At 36.5% G+C, this 18,018-nt stretch overlaps 1 protein-coding gene across 36 annotated transcripts in view; it reads left to right on the forward strand.

Annotated features, from left to right (window-relative positions):
• Positions 1 to 18,018, forward strand: part of LOC308193960 (uncharacterized protein) — a 59,682-nt gene that overhangs the window by 19,558 nt on the left and 22,106 nt on the right. For 15 of the 36 annotated variants that reach the window (XR_013950118.1, XR_013950120.1, XR_013950130.1 and 12 more), the window contains one exon: positions 17,913 to 17,981. The exons of 1 other annotated variant lie outside the window; for it this stretch is intronic. Coding sequence is in view for 7 of the 35 variants with exons in the window: in XM_080589185.1 (XP_080445311.1) it covers positions 17,913 to 17,943 (31 nt within the window). In the remaining 28 variants the exon portion in view is untranslated. 20 more of the 36 variants (XR_013950112.1, XR_013950113.1, XR_013950123.1 and 17 more) reach the window with 5 other exon arrangements.

Below are 18,018 nucleotides of genomic sequence, written 5' to 3' on the forward strand. Positions count from 1 at the left end.
TGTTCATATAGAGCTGAATCCAAGCTGTTGTTCTTCTCATAAAGCTTCCAACTGTGACCTTTCTCCAGAATGCTTTGACAAATAGAGCTGTGGTTTCTGTACAGCTGGAACCAAACAACAGAGATGTAATGAAACTTTGGATTCTGCGGATAACTTCTGGCAAGCGATGGCTGATCTGGTGTAAGGAGCTGGTCAGATAGAAATAATCAGTGAACCAAATATTATGCTTTGCAGTGTGTGTACAATTGCCTTGGTAGCTTTCGAAAGAACGTATTTATCCTTGTAGTTGGGGATTTTAAAAAGTCCACCTTGTTCTTATGCCTCAAAAACTATCTTCATTCTTTAAGCCCAAGAGTCATTCATACTTTCTAGATTTAGTAAAATAAAAAAGGGCTTGATTTTCTTTTCTTTTTTTTTTTTGTTGTTGTGGAAGTCAGGTCTTTGGCCATTATGTCTGTTGATGTCTGTACACTTGAGATATATGCTGCTGTAATTGGTCTCCAACTTCAAAATAACCAAGTTTTTTAAAAAAATAAAACTATGTGAGGAGAGAATACTGATATTATCTTTCTAAGGGAAGAATTGAGCTCAGAAATGAACTTGGAACCATCCCTCAGCATCTTTTCAAAAACTGATCAGCCTGTCCATTCTCAATCATGACTGACTTCGGTGCTGGGCAAGAGAATTAGGAGCTAATTCCAGATGGCAGTTATTGAAGAACCAGTCAGAAAGTAGAACAATCTGTGTTTATATATTAATATTTCTACCAGAATGAGTTTCTTTTGCTACAATACTATTGAGGTTTTCTCAGACCTGCTAATGTAAATTTATTTCAGTATGAAACTGTAGTTGTGTTCTAGTTCTGTTCTGTTTGGCAACTTTTGCTCCCTGCTATACCTATGTCAAAACAGGCTCATTGGTGAAATTTGCTTCAATGTTGTTTTTTTTTCTTCCTAAGATATGCTTTTATGTTTTTTGTGGTTTTTTTCTTCCTAAGGTATTCATCTGATGTATTTCTTTGTGTTAAGATGGACATTTAACTGCTAGTGTTCTTGTGGTCAAATAAAATTTAATTAAGCTCCTGGAAAAATGGACAGGTATTTTTTTTTTAAAGCAAAGCATGTTTTAGGTCTTCAGAAATAAATTACCCTCTGTGCTGCTTGTCTGTAGCCTTTTTCCATTTCACTCTAATGGAGCACTGTGTGCCTGAGTGGAGGGACATTCTCTAGTACTGTGTAATTGGGTGGTATCTGACTTAATGTGGGCTGCACACAGAAGTGGGTTTAAAATCAAAGAGTTAGGGAGCAAGTGAGAAGATAACTTTTCATATCCCAGCAGGCTAGTGCTGTGAAGCTTGTAATGGAATCTCTGGACAGATTTTACAGATGCCAGAGGTTTAGATACTTTGGATACACTTCAACCCAGCAGAGCGTCTTTGGCATGTTCTCTGCCTCTGTGGCAGTGTTCAATTTTATGACAGTGTTTTACAAGAGAAACAAGATATTTTAGGGGTGGTGTCCTGACATCTGAAACATGGTATTATGGCGATGGTGTCCTGCCATCTGAAACAAGACACTACGGGGATGATGTCCTGATATAGACTGTGAAACCTCAACCCCTTTGTTTTAGCAGCAGCATTTCCAAGAGAGACACCTACATGCACACTCCTATTTCCTATATCATCAGGTCAATTATGATACTGAAAATGGCTTTGGAGGATGTAAGAATTGAAAGCCTCTTTTGCCCTAGGCGGTAGGTGTAAGCTCAGCTGCTGGTTTTAGTCTGTGTAGTGTTATAAACAATCTAAGTTTGTGGTAGCGAACTGTTGACTTGATTAGTAATCTGACTCCTCTTTTTCATTTTTTCTTTTTATTTCTCGGAGATCAGCCGTTGAACTGTGGGGGCATTCAACTCCCAGAGCCCTGGGAAGGCGTACTATTAGTGGAAGTTCAGCAATTACACTTTGTCATGAGACCTGGAGTGGTTTCTCTGTGGTGGTTATCTTAAGAAGGTGCTTGCTAGGGGACCCACATCTTCTTGCTTGCAGACTTCTGAGGATGATATTTGCTAACAGTGCCAGAAAATCCACAGGTTCACTGTGGGTGCACAGAATTTTTGAGCAGCTGCTAACGGGATCCTGTTAGAATTACTCTTCCTTCTGTCTATAATCAGCTGAATTCCTCTGTCTCAGTATTTTGGGTGACCCGCTCTAAGCACCCACTTTACTTCCTGCCTTTGCTAGGGATTGTGTTCTTAGTGACACATCACCAGGAGAATGGCTACCACAGCAGGTACTATCAAACTTGTCATTTCTTCCTTTCTTACTTCATCCCCTTTTCCCTTGGTCCATAAAAGTTTTTCGCCATGACAGCATTTCTATTCGGTTCATGTTCTAACAAGTCTCGTGTCAGTTGTGAGGTGATAGTACTGAAGCTGTTGACTGTGCCATTATTATATGATCCCTTGACATCCCTCAACTAACTGAGAAGTTAGAAACCATGAATTTTTCATGCATTGTGAGGTAAACTGCAAAATTGCTTTCAGGAATTAAGGCAAAGCCTTCAATTAATTCAATTCCTTTATAGGCAGAGAGAAAAATTAAGGTGGCATTGACTGAAATCTGAGATAATTTTGCAAGACTGCTTCTAGGGAAGAAGCAAGAGTTCAGCCCCCCAAATGGATTGAAAGCAGACTGTCTGCAAGCAACTCTTGAACCTGGAGAAAAGATCTGGGTGCTTGTTAAGCTAATGAAGGCTCGATCTGACAGCTGTGTTTCATGAATATAAAAATATGTAAAGCAAGAGGTCTCTTGAGAAATAGCTACTTGACTGTTCATTGGTTCTTTCTAGCGACATTTTAGTGCCAAGGATGCTTGATATGAGATGAGGTTAGGGATATAAATAGGAGGAGAGGATTAATTGCATACTGTGAATGAGGAAAGACTGTGGTGTTGTAAAATGATTTCTGCTTGGCTGTTAGTATGCAGAAGTTTTAATTTTTCTACCTTGGATGTATTTCAGGATGGTGATACCACTTAAATGTTCTCAGGTCGGAAACCGGAACTATGGCCGATCTAGTTGTTAGTCTGTTGAGTCTCTTTTATCAGGTTAGTTTTAATATAAGTTCCAGGCCTTGATCTTTTATCCCTACAAGGAGCTGGTGGTTCTATTAAATTGAAATCAATCTCATAATACGGTCTTCTAATTATTTTTTTTCTTAACATAAGATGCCTTTGGTTCTTTTAGTCCCTCAGTGGAATAAACAAGGATAGTTCTTTTTTTAAATAACTGAGGGCTGAGACTCTAATACCTGCCCTTCTTCTGCTGGACTTGATTACTTTCATACTTATTTTTACATTATCTTTTCATGGAGAGGCACTGATGTTGTCAAGTGTGTCCCTCTTAAGACTCTCATCAGTGAGGAATTATATTAAAGTAACGAGGCAGAAATTAGCTGGGATTAAAGAGTTATAAAAAGGGAAGTTGCCAAAAATGAGGAGGTTTTCTATGAGCACAAGTATCTAAATACAGTCTTCATAGAACAGCAATAAAATATGATCTAGTAATAATAAATCTGTAAAAGGGAATGATACTTGGATATATTTCCCATTTTCTTACTGTGATAGAGGAAATTGCAAGAAATTCATCGCTGTCATCACAAAGTCATTCCTTCTGTTTATGATTGTTCTGCTTAGCGTTACTAAAAATAAAAATTGGTTTACTGAAAAAACCTCCTGTGAACCAGTCAGAGCTCACTCATCTCTTAAACAACATTCTTACATATCCTGAACCTCAGGAATTAATATAGGAAGGTGAGGAGGAACAGGCAGGCCAGTGAGAGCATCTGCCAAATGTCTGCTTCACCTCCCCATTTTCACATGGAAATAATACATGACAGTTTTTCTTGAACATTCCCTTCCCTTGCAAATGATTCCAATAACCACAGTGGTATCAACCTAGCATCAAAGCACAGGGGGATTTTCATAATGATGAGCTTTGTGGATATTTAAAACGGGGGCAAGCTCTCTCTCTTCTTTGATAGAAGCAACAAGGAGATGTTTATCCAGCCCTTCTTCACTTTGTTCAAATTGTATTGCAAGAAGAGCTTGATGAATACCTCAGAAATCAGCTGCTAACATCCCTGCCTTGCACAGTGAATAGTCATACTTCTACCTTTCTTGTGTTACTTGTAAGAGACTCTTGCCTTGTTGCATATTGCAGGCACAAACACTTATCAAAATAGATTGTCTTCATTTGTTAATATTACATTTTCTTATGTGAATTTTTTCACGAGAATGTTTTCTAGAAATAGCTGCTTATCTTCCATTAATGAAACAAAAACATAACTACATAACTGATCTGCCCAATCACAATTGTCTTTCAAAGGAGAAAGGGTGTATTTTTAAGCTTTCAAACAAATCAAGAAATATTGAAGTTGAAGGCAACTCTCAGTCTTGGCTTTATGACATGTTTCTATATATGACTTGTTTCTGTACCTGTGACCTATAAACTGTATGCATACCTGGTTATAGCTCTGGTCCTCTGATATGCATCTACACCACAAGATGTGACCAGGAGATTCACTAGGCCCTATGCTGTCCATTGAAATTAAACACAGGCGCTCAGGGAGTGGAGGAGGGAGCTTCAATGAAGTCATGTAGATCCCCTGAAGGAGACGATTGAGATGATGCATGCAGGGTACCTCGTGAGTGAACATATGAATCAGACTAGAATTTCATGGGAGCCTCATTAAATTAGGGCTATAGGCCAAATAAAGAAGTTCAGTTACATTGAATATACATGGCAACGGAATGGTTCACAATCCTTGGTTTTTAAATGACGGAAGAGGACTGAAGACTAAGAAGAGTAATGGGTTTTCTATAATGCAATTAAATTAATGGCTGTAAGTTAGGTAGCGTACTGGATAGCTGCAAATGAGTGCAGTGCATTGTCTGCCTAGTAAATCTTACACAAACTCTGCCCAGTATTTCCCCCAAGCACATAATTCAGTCACATCAAAGCCTTGTTTTCTCATAATGCTATACCTGCTTTTCAGCAGGGACTATAATGGCGACAAATTAGAACTCTTTAATTTTTTTTCTTTATGTTAAATTGTTGTCCCAGGAAATCTCTGCTTTTTCTTAAAAAGCAAAATATTTTTATTCCATCACAATAAGAAAAAAGTGGAATATCTTGCTCAAGTTACAGAACAGGTGAGGGTAAATTATTAAGTAGAAAATAGGTATATATTTCAATAGAGACATGAAATGGAAGGCTTTGGACCAAACATTAACTATCTAGTGGAAACAATCTGCCAGCCACAGTTACAGTAGCTACTGTTACCCTGTTATAGCCAATTGATGGCAGAAATATGGTCATGCTCACAGTGAGTATGACTAGTGCTTAAACAGAATGGCTTATGGGTATAGTAATGGACACATTTGGAACAGGGATGTTTTTCTGAATGTATTGAAATACAGAATATTTTATTTCATTCTCCCAAATTGTTAAAATATGCTATTGCAGCACGAGTAGCAGTGTGGTACATCTGTATCGTTTTTGTTGAGCAGAGTTTTGCATTAATGTAACTGGGGAAAAACCTTTCTTTTGATTACTATGAATCCCGGTTCATTGCCCAAGAACGATTTCCGATGTGGTTGTGTTGAGACCAATGTAGTTACGTGTGCACAAACTCTAAAGTTTATCTGTGAGAATGCAGCCATAGTTCTGCATTTTTTTCTGTTTTTTTCCCCAGAGATATTCAGTCCTAATGTACCTGTATATGTATGTACACACTCACCTGCACCCCCACAGAGAATATGCACTATGTATGCACATGCATTCGCCTACACATCCTTATAAGATATATATATGAATGCTTAGACATTATTTAAATTCTTTTAATATGAATCTCTCTATATATGTACCCAAACATATGCAGGCTGTATATGTGAATCTACAGCGTACATGCATTTATTCCAACACATATATGACAGGATAGCTAGGACTCTCTAAAATAGACATTTGTACTGGGTTGTGAAGGAGACTGTTGCACTCATCCAAGGAACCCGTTCTCAGTTTCACTATTTGCACTGACCTGTTTCCATGTTTGATCTTTTTTTTTTTTTTTTGGTAACTTGACAAGTGGAAGAAATTAAGTTCCTGATGATGTCATGTGATATACCAATGCCCTACTGCAGGGAATGAGTATGTAAAGAGAAATACATGGGGAAGAAGCAGTCTTTCTGGCCTGAAGAGATGATAAAGGGGTGGTAAGGAAGCCTTGAGCAGTTCCTCCCTTGGCCATGTTTAGCATCTGGAGCAAGGCGGGGCTACGTGGTGGATCCTGAGGGGAGTTGCAGGTGGGAGTTAGCCTCACAAATGAGATGAGATGTTAAAGAACCTGATGTGAAGAACTAGGAATGATGTGTCTAGGGAAGATGGTGCTGAATGCAAACTTAACTGTGCACTTAACCTACATTTCTTCAGTGTTAAAACATCTGATGTGAGTTATATATATTATTATTATTATTTAATCTTGCTTCATATCGAATCTGCTTCATATTAGACAGGGAAATAGTACGCATCCTTCAGATGAGAAATTCTTATAGCTCCTTGGTGGACCACTTTTTCAGACTCCACAATGCTAATGCTAACATGGTTCACTTCCTCTGTGTAATGGTGTCTGATTTACAGATTCATAATGCAGTGAAATAGTTGTTCATAGTGATCAGCAGTGGATAGAAAATCCATTTGGCATGCAGAAAGGTAATGGGGAGAGCACGTAAAATCAAATGCAGGCTGAAACAGCTTGTAGTAATAGCGATATCTGTACCTTTAAAAATAGCAGTTGTAGTTGAAGGACGCAAGCAGAAAGTCTGTAGGTACAAATAATATGATTTACTAAAACTATTTTATGTGAACATGCATAATCACAAAATGCATATGCCAATATATTTAGATAGATTAATTTTAAAATGAAGTAAAATGATTTCTGAAAGCAAAAAGTGAAAAGTGATGCTTCTATTATATTGATTGGCATTTAATTATTTAAATGCCTAATGTGCATTTTGGTTTTGGATAATTAGTTGTCATTTTCCAAAAGCAATTACATTTTAAATGTTACCACAGTTTTTCATAGGGAAACTTAGACTTTTTGTGCTTGTGGTTGAATTGGTATTCAGATCTAAGACTTGCACAAAATGCGTTTTCCTCAGAGGAATAAGTATGGCAAACAGTGGTAATACATGGGCAGGGTTTCTCTCTCTCTGAAAAAAAAAGAAAATATAAGAATTTCTGATCAATCTATCACATGCTGCTGTGCCAGGTACGAAGTGATTCTTCTGGCTAACCTCGTACTATGCAAACACATTGTTTCTCCTATACCTGCAGAACTTCCCTCTCTGTTATATGGATGCAAATGGGGTTGCTTCAGTTCTTGTACAGCAGTTTCTCCCATGTGACTTGAACTTGTGTCCCTCTGCCAACTATGTATTTACTTGAATTATTCTGCTTTCATCCTGTTTTCATTCCTAGGGAAGATTAGTCTTCAGTGCAGGTAACAGTTCAGCTAGAAGTTCTGAGCATAAATGAGGGAAGTTAAAACTCTCATAGCAAAATTTAAATAACAATACATGTTTTTGCTGGGTAGAACACCTTGTAGGGATAGCTGCTGTACGGTATGTGGGCCCAGTCAAAACACAGGTGAGCTGTTGAGCCATTTAGAATTGCAGGGGTAATTTCTGAGAATTCACTCATAATAAACTTGGAAAGGAAAAAAGATGAAGTAGCACCACCAGCTTTGTGTTCCAATGCTTTCCCTATCTGCAGAAGTAACTAAATCATGACTGCCCACTGAAAAGTGCTTGGTGTACTGGTAGCAAGGGAATGCAGAGTGCTGAAATGCACCCAGCTCCCAGGAAGGGGAAAATGCAAAGTCAGGGCTGCTGCACATGCAAATGCAGCATTCAATCTATTGTCTCACAAAGTCACATATGGGAACCGTTTTCCACTTGTGGCAACTTTCCTAAAGTCTCGTAAGTTGTTCTGTACCAAAGTGGGATGAAATGAAGACTTTTCTAAGCTGTATGTGAAATGAGGAGAGAATACTTTCCAGTAAAGACGTTCACCTGCAATGTCAGAAACCCAAGTCAAAGACACATTCAAGTTCGACTTGAATTTGGCTTTTTTTCTGCTTTTATGTATCCACTTGGAGTTTTTCCATTTACTGCAAATTGATATGCACTGGGCCAGAGAGCGCAAGTGCAATTGATAAGAGCACTTAGAGAATACGTGTAATATGAACGTTCAGTTCCTGCATTTTTAAGGCTCAGAAGATTTCAGGATGGTCCTAATAATCATATGTATTTTAGAGTATTCTAAAAAAGCAGCAGTTAAATATGAAGGGGTTCTCTCTATCCTATTCTTTTTGCTTATCACAGAAATGGAGCTGAGGGCAGTAGCTTTTACACATCCTGCTGTGCCACAGAACAGAACGTGGAAGTTTGCTGGTTAAGATTGTTTTGCTTTTGATGAATAAAATACACAACAGCATTGAGACAGGCTGCTACTGGCTGTTATATTACCGGACAAAATGCAGTGACATTCTTCATGTCCAGATTTGTTAAGACTCTGTGTTTTTTCTCACTGGAAAGGTGATAGCATTAGCATGGTACACAATTGGCCTAGTGCTGAGTGGCTGTTTTGTTACCCCTAGATCTTCCTTGGAAATATGTTCCCTAAGGACCTGGTTATACAGTTGAATTTTTCTTGGGCAGAGCGCAGTGCTTCCTTCAGAAGTGTATGCCTCAAATCTAAAATGAAGCTTCATGCTTAAACTTTGTAGCAAGACTGTTGTCCTCTCCTTTTTTCTTATGACATCTGTAAGGGAAGATTACAGGAAAGCAAGCAAACATCTAAACTGTTCTTCATTGCTATTTATACTGCCTCGGCAATGATGATTTTAACTACATTCCCACTTTATAAGTGACATACATAATTAGGTTAAACAGAATCACACACAATATTTGTTGGTCAATTACCTCTTAAATTATGTATGTTTTCTTAATGTAGAAATGCAATTTTTCTCCCACACATAAAGCTCTTTTCTAAATATGTACTTAGTATATCTGAAGTGATTACTTGTATTTGTACACAGAAGCTAAATTGAATAGAGTTTTTCTATTATGTGTATACGTTTCTATAATCAGGAAGACACCTTTATTTCTGTATGTATGAGGAGTTGTCTGAATAATGGACGGAGAACTCAACGTGTGTGCAATTGTTAGACAAGGAAAATCTGAAAACCAAATGTGTTCAGTCAATATGTTCATATTTATTAAAGTTAATATTATCCTAAGGCTCAATTATTTGAATTTACTAGAATTCCAGTAAGAATGTTTGTCTATGTAAATGCATTCTTGCATGACACCTTTAAATACATGTAACGTGAAATCTTGTTTTACAAAAATAATTGATCTCCACCATGAAAACAGTAACTAAAGATGTTAATAGTTTTACATTTGTTCTCTCAACAAAACACTGTCAAAACTAATCTTACAAAAATATGCATGATATGTATGATCACTATCTGTTTCACAAACCTTAACTTCGGAAATATTCTTGAAAAAGTTTGTGTAAATGTCTAGTTTCTTTGCTTAAATTGATGTTCCTCCACTAGCGCTACTGTCTATGCTGATTTGTACCAAATGATTTAGTGTTGGATTCTTACTGTAAACAGCACCGTTCACCCTACAGAGAACAGCGTTTAAATGTGCTCAACATATATAATTTTCCCAAATTCAGATTTAGGCATGAGCCATAATAAACAGTAGTATGAACTGGCAAACATTTTTACTTAAATGTTATTTTTTTACATAATACCAATTTATGATACTTGAGTTAGAAATTTCAATGTCTGAGCTATTTGAAGAAACTTTTTTTTTTCTATGTCAGTGCAATCTATCAGTTTACCAGACTTGATCACATATCTGCATTACTATATGGGACAGAGGATCCCCAAGAACAGAGAAGCTTGTAAATTTTGTTGTACAAACAGGATTCTGAAAATAAAATCAAATGCAATTTTTTATTACAGGTTGAGTCTTTGCTAAGAACGAAAGTGGTACATAGTGCCATAAAAATATAGTTATCAGCATTGTAATTTTCTACTACAGAAATTCTGGAAAAGCTACAGGATGGAGCAGATGACAGATTGTGCAAGCATTATGCTAGCTTATTTTTTTTGAGATGCACAGGGAGTTTCTGACGTACAGTTTATACTCATATCTATCAACGTACTGTCTAACGAATGCTTTTGTTTAGGGTCACTCAAAACTGCTCCCCTCAGTCTCTTAATGGCTTGCATTAGCAAGTGCATGTAATCTGGAGAATTCCTTCGTGTGTAGTTTGTTCAGAAATGTTTGCACTGTATTTCCATGTTTTTTTCATTGTTTTCCTCATCCCTCTTTTTCCTCAGCAGCTTTGAACATAGCAGCGTTCATCCATTTTAGAGGTTGTGAACAGGAGAATACTGTCTTACGTGTTTGATTGCCAGCTGTTTTAAAACAGTCTTATTGAGTTGTTATGCAGTTTCATTATCTCACTATCTTTCCTCTATAGTGTATTAAGTTTTTATGGAGGCAAAAGAGAAAACACAATGAATTAGTTTTAGCAGTCAATCTCTTTATAATTAAGTGCAAAATAAAATTTATTTCATTGTAGTGCTGTAGGTAGGTCTTGTGTCTTTAAGTGGTAATATCTTGACAGTTATTTTGGTGAAACTAATATCTGAGTGGCCTAACTTTGATTATTTTTACACAGGGGAAACATGCTTAAGTTGCAGGGAGTTACCAACACATTCTTTCATCATGTAAACCTGAAAAGCCGCTATATAAATGTAAAGTATTTGGATTAATTTTCTTTTTATCTTCTCTTGCCTTTGCTGCTGGCTTCCTTTCTGTACCATGTATTTTGCTTCCAGCATGGGTGATATGGTCATTCTACCACAACTACCAATTTCTCTTGTAGATAGAAGATTGTGGTGCGAAATCTGCCCTGAGTTTACTTCTATCCTGCTGATTGCTATGCCTTTTAATTAGATTTCTATTTTTCCTCTTTTTAAAAGCAATCTGTTCTCAGGGACTCCCATACCAGTCTCTGCTGGATGGCTGTGTCATCATCTGACTGTATAAAAAAATTAAAACTTCTGATTTCTTGTTGCATTTTATTCACGATTGTTCTGTACCTATCTCCATTTGTACTGATAGAAATATATTTAGGCAAGTAATGATATTAACCCTCAGCCGCCTCTTTTTTTTTTTTAATTGACTAATCAAGTCAGTCTTTTTAGGTTCTGCTTCAAAACAAACTTTCAATTCCTCTCCCCGTCTAAGCAGGCCTTTATACCTGTTTCAGTTCAGTTTATCTATTTGTAAAGCTATATTCTAGGTGAAATTTCATCAGTGCTCCAGTCGTACTAATGTTTCCAGTGCTACTGTAAGGTATCTTCTTTACTGTAGATTGCTACCAGTGCTGTAAAAGTAACAAAGGATGTGCAATTTTAAAGGAATACTACCTTTTCTGTTTTTACAGCCACCTTTGTGTTTCTTGGTAATTTTTGATTTACTAAGTCATTCTCATCCTTAGCCATTTCAGACTGAGTTCCCAACTTGTAAAAAGTTTGCGCATTTTGCCCAGAAGTTGATCTTGCACAGTGTATATTTGAACTTCATTCCTTTTCTATTTCAGAGTTTTACAGCATGATATGTTAATTCTCTCGAAGATTGGCAATACCTCTTACCTGCTCATTGTCTGCAAATCCTGTTAGAACATTCCTATTTTTTGTTTCAGGACCATGAACGAAAATTTACAGTCTTGCAAATCCAATACTTAAGGTTTTCAATTGTAGCCTGATATTCCCTTTTGAGCTCTCCTCAGTGCATTTCATCTTGTTTATTTTCTATTTGATTTTAATCCGTATCATGTCCAACCTTGTGTGGCGCTGTAAAATAGTGATCTGGACAACTATGGTGTCATTTGTCTGACCTCAACAAAATGTAAGAATTTCAAGCAGATTTTGAAGGAAGCGATAATGAGAGCAGTTATAGGGTTGTTATAATTGCTGTGGTCTAAGGATATGTAATTAAAGAAAAAAGGGTACAAAATGAACCAAAGATAAATTGTCTGAATAATCAAATGGCTGTAAGTATGCCAACTGATTTTTGAAGAAATGCAGTAGATTTAATCTATCTGAACTTCAAAAGTTTTATGATGACTCTTTCTAGAAAATCAATTGTCATTTTGAAGTCTGTGGCTGTGAAACACACAAAGTAAAGAGCTGCTTCTGTTTTCTACCTTGGCTCAGGAATCATAGAAGAAGAAAATGGCTCTAATTTCTTCCTCCCCAGAAAAAGTAGGCCAGGGCATGTTATTCATTGTTCCCTCTGTTGACACACATAGGGCCCAGAATCGATGGCAGTGGTTTCTGCATATGAGTGTGTTTTCACTATTCCAGAGTCATTACTGTAAATGATTTGGGGGTAATAAATATAACAATATGAATAAGTAACTTAGTAGGTAATTTATTGGTTCAAGGCATTTATTCATTTTCGTGACAGAGAGGATCTTCTTTGTAATGAAAATGGAAACTCCGGTTTCTCCACTTTTGTGTTGTTGTCCTGTTCTCTTCTTCTTTCTGTTAGTCCTCTCTCTTCTGCTCAAGGAAGCAAAGCTTGCTTCCTTCCAAGCCCAAATGAGTAACCACATTTAAAATATTCTTATTATTGAGTCATAAGCAAAGAAAAAGTGACTGAGAAAGGACTACAGAAAGCTGACTACTACTTCTTTAGCTGTAGATAAACTATTCCTGGCTGTTTCTCTAGTCTGTTTTTCTCAGCTTCCAGTAGAAGACTTCATTTTAGTATATAAGCCAAGTGTATGCTTCAGTTTATGCCCATTGGTTGTTGGTGTTTTGTTTGTTTGTTTCATTTTCAAATTAAATATGGAGAACAGTTTATTACCTTCCTCTTTGTGTCAGCATTTTAATACCTGGTGCTGTCCCCTCAGTTGTCTACAATCTAGACTTAATTGTATTTCCTGTTTTCCCTTGAGTACATTTTCTAGAATTTTGATTATATTTGGTGCTGACGCGTGAATTTTCTTAAATGGGTTCCCATGTCTTTTCAAGTGGGATGTCCCAGTCTTGACCCGGGACTTCAGTTGAGGTTTGTCAGTGTTGTGTAGAGCAGAAGGGGTACTGGGGCTGTTTCATAATGCTACTTTTATGCCTTGTCAGAGGAATTATGTTTTTCTCGGGCACAATACTGGCTGAAAATAAGTAAATAAAAGGCAGCTTGCTTGCTATGTGACTTTCCCAAGATTTTACAAAGATTTACAAATACCACACTAGCAAAAATGGCTAACATTTAATTGCATAGCTTGGATCCTTCAGATTTAGCCAAGACCTTAAACCCTGTTGATACATACTATTTACACAGACCTAGCAATTTGTTACTGATAACGAAACCATAGAGACACACAATGTTATGTCAGAACTCAGTAGGCTGAAGTAAGATTAGTTGGCTCAACATTTCCATACCTGCCAAATCCTTGCTCAACATTGATATCAATAGTTCCATTTACTGGCATTAAAATGCAAAATGTGAACTATCATAATGATATAGCATTAACTTCCCACTAGCAAATACAAGTAAATTTTATTACACGAAAATAAAAAAGCAAATACAGATGTGATGGGAAAGTGAAATACATTGTTATGCAGAAGGTCTTACCTAAATATTTCTTCTGCTTTCACTCTGTTTACCATCTCATCTCCCTGTTGTGATGGCTGAAGATGTAATAATACGTAGAAATTTTCTTGATGGATGGTTTATTAGCAGAAACAAGGGGAAAAAATCTATTTAAGAAAAGTTAGTACTTTTTAGATGGTGTATCAAAGCTTACGAACATCTTATTACCAGAGGTTAAAAACTATATTGTAAGCAGTTGTAGATTTTTCTTGTACTGTCAGGTACCATTCTTGCATAGAAGGAGAATTTCTCCAAATTCAAGTTTTAACAAATTCTGTATTGTACTAACCACACAACTCTTGCAAGTTAGAATTTCTTCTTTTCTGTTTTTTCCTTTCACAAATTCTCCACTTTGGAGAATGAAGGTTCACCAGACTGTCAGATGCATTACAACTTGTATCACTCTATCTCTTCTGTAAACAATGCCCATCTGTGCTTAGAGGCATTATTACCTTTCCAACAGAAGCAAGGTAAGTGGTGAAGTCAAGGACTGTCAAGTGAAATGTGACAGACAGATGAATTTCTGCTCAGGAGTTTGCCCCTTTTTTTCCAGTCAGTTTGAGGTTTTTTTGTTTGTTTTTTTTTTTTAAAAAAGAGAGAGAAAGAGAGGAAAAAAAATGTCTGGAGGATTTGGACCCACAGGAAGCCAGCATATCCCTCTAGAGCTTCTTTGTTAAGCTCTTGGGCCTTATTAAATTTATCCTCCTTACAGAAACAATGGTGTTATTGTGGGGGAACTTCTCAGAATTTCTGAGAAATTACATCCACACATTTCACCAAAATATCTCTGATTGACCCCCGTGACCTTTCCAAAAAGTCCCCCATCTGCAGGTTTTCCACTTAAGCAGCAATAACCCTAGATAGAGAGGACTTGCAGGATCATTTATCTTTGGTGGCTCTCCCCCATCACTTCCTGGAACCTCGGGTGGCAGTGGGGACAGAAGTGCTTTACAGGGGAAAAGATAACAGTAGGTTTTACCTCCTTCTCTTAACTTAACCACAGTGCACCAAATATCCTACTTCCATGGGCTTGGTCCACTTCATATGGTGAGAGAGTATCAGCCTTTCTTGTACTACTGGAGTAATATGACTAATTTTTAAGTAGCCTAGAACACCAAATCACACCTACGTAATTGAAAATAGGACAAAACTTTAAAACATTGTTTCGTGCGACCAGGTCTTGCGTAAATGTAACTTAGCCATATATTAATTAAACGAACACAGCTGTGTCGTAGAAGCAGACAATAGTCTGTTTGCAAATGCATGCGTTTAGCTGTGAGTTTCTTGTTCGTTGTTATTGATATTCTCGGTAAATTGCTACACTTTTGTTATGTTAAGAGCATCGATTTAGTGGGTGTCCACTGCCAGTCATGCACTTCTGAGATATGTCAATGTATTTCATGTGGTGTTGTAAAAGATGTCAGAGAGGGGATTGTGAAATCAGAATCTGGTATTATCCTCGGGAGCACTGTGCAAGGAAGCAGTTACTGGTCTGTTTTTTTTGTTGTTGTTGTTGTTTGTTTATTTTTGTGTGTGTGTGTTGTTTTTAAAAAAAAAAAAAAGGAAAGAAAAAAAAGATTGCAGGAGCTCATGGGGGACGTGCTTACACTAACGATGTAGCCATGTAGCCTCTCGGTTATGCAGCAAAGCTAAATCCTCGGACAGTGCTTGCATCAGGCAGTTACTGCATGACTGGATTTCATTTTGCAGCTAGGTTTTTAATCATATTCAAACAAGACAAAAATTAATCTAGTAGTGTGTCTAACTAAAGGCTGTTACATAATAAGGTTGTGCCAAAAAAAAAACTGCAGGTGCAGTCTTAGAAGGTGCTGAGCCCTTTCCAAGAATAGTTTATATTTTTCAATTCCCCCTGCAATCTAAACTGAATATATTGATGTATTCATCAGCATTGAACAAAAGAGATGGTCTCCACTGAAATGTAGTTTCAACCTCTACACCTGTATGTGAATAATTCCATTTATTATCCTGATTCTTAATAAACATTGCATCTTCATTCATAGAATCTTTCATAAGATTACATCTTGATGTGATTCTTCAGCCTTGTTCCTTAGCAGGTTTTATTGTAGCTGCTTCATTGTATATGGACTGAGAATAAAACAGAGTTGATGAGCAAGTTTCAGATAATCTTTTGTTGTTCAATCTAATATTTTGGACGGTAGCTTGAGATATATAAGATTTTATTAGAATTTTTCATTGGCTTCTCATAGCTAAGCTCAGGAAAAGCCTTAAAGTGTAAATAAAATGCAAAAAATAAAAAATAAATAAAATTATTACCAGACAGGCAGAACAATATAACTTCAAAAATTAGACTGAGTTCACTGTCTAACATTTACAGGAAATCCTCATATGGAAAAAACATTCAATCAGTGTCATTTTAATAACTTGCAAGACCCTCTGTAGGGGGTTCATATATTCATTTCATATTGGAATTCACAAAATCTTTCTGTATAGTAATATGCCTCTATTCTCCCCACTTCCCCTCCAACTAGGTTAAGTAAATAAAATCTAGGACTTTTCTTATATTCCTTGAGCAAAGTAGTAACGCTAGCAAGCCTTGCTTGCTTTGTCTGTGTTAATGCAAAGTACCCTCACAGTGTGACACTGATGAATAAATCACTAAATGTGTAACAGCAACTATTTACTATGGATTGCAAAATTTTAGCCCAGATAGGAAAAGACTATTCTATTTTTTCCCTACTTTCTGAAGAGAAATTAATTGTATTGTGTGTTGCCATTACAGAAACACGTAAAATTACACCTTACAATAAAGCAGCAGAGCATTTTCCAGCTCCAAGTGTGAAGATGTTTAGCTTCTAGTTTGCAAATAAATTGCTTTTCTCACTTTTGTTGCAGGGTACCAGGACTGTAACAATTAAGCCAAAACAAGGCCTTTAATTAATGCACCTTTGCAATGATAGGTTATTAGTGTCCACAAAATTCTCGACAGATTACATGAGGAATTCAATAGAATAAAAAGTTTAATCATCACTAAAATGTGAATGAAATGGATTCCAAATCTGATGGACCTGTCATAGGAAAAAAGCTATTAGCTTGATTTTTACAGCTTTTGCTTGTCCTTATGTTCTTACTGTACCAGTGACAAACGTATCTGGTGCACCAGCTACTATTGTGGAGGAATGGAAAGGGGAGAAGGAAAGTCTGTTTTACACTGGTTTGAAGTCTAATTTTGCTAATGCAAGTGAAGTCAGTGAGTTCAGAGGAGCTCACTGTCTTGCAACTCTGCGGAAGTTTCTGTTGAGTATATGTGTTTAAATTGCTTATAATGAAGCACCATCAACTTTTAAAATAAGAGCTAAACAGAAGCCAACTATAAAATGAATAGCAACTTTAATGAACTTTGCTTATTTCTCCTTCCTTATGAATTGCTCAGAAACAGATTGAATTTATTTGTTTCAAAATAAAGCTATTTGAATTACTCTTGATGAGTTTAAAAATGGTCTAGGAATATTTGAGACTCCTTTTTTTGGCTGTATATGGCATAATCTTATCAGAGTTGAATGAGCATTGGACTCTGATTTAAACTACGTTTACAAATTTTAATTTCCTGTAAATATAGACATCAGTTCTGTAATGCTCTAAAATAACAAAGAAAATTGTTTTGTTTTTTTAAGCAACTAGAAATACTGTTACTGCTTTTATAAAGACTACTCTTTGTGTCTCTTTAGAAACACTTACTTTTGCACCTGTAAGAAAGCATGAGATACATTTTTCCCTTCTCTATCGCTTATCATTTAGTTTTTGTGTATAGTAAAAGGATGAAAAGTGAGAACAATTGCAATTTCTAGGAAGTATATTGTCCACAATGAAATTTTGGTTTGTGATGAGTAAACAGTTTTGTTCTTACAACTTATCTGCTCTTTTGCCTGTTATCAGTTCTGGTTAAAAAAAAAAAAATCACCTGGAATTTTATTATATAAAATAGTCCCTTCAAGGGAAACAGTAGGAAAGCAATGACAGAACAACTGCCCATTACACTTTTAATGTATTACTGTACAAATGTAAAGCACGTAATGCTGATATATCTGTTTTTATCAACATCTGAACTAATTGTTTACATTTGTAGGCAGAGGAAAGAAAAAGCTACTTGTGCATGATTCATTTCTTCTTGGAGTGAATATGTAAATAAAGGCAGGTGAGTTGTGCTCCAGAAATGCTCATTTCTCTCTACT

Source organism: Anser brachyrhynchus, assembly GCF_964034855.1.
Source record: "Anser brachyrhynchus genome assembly, chromosome: 4".
Taxonomy (NCBI): domain Eukaryota; kingdom Metazoa; phylum Chordata; class Aves; order Anseriformes; family Anatidae; genus Anser; species Anser brachyrhynchus.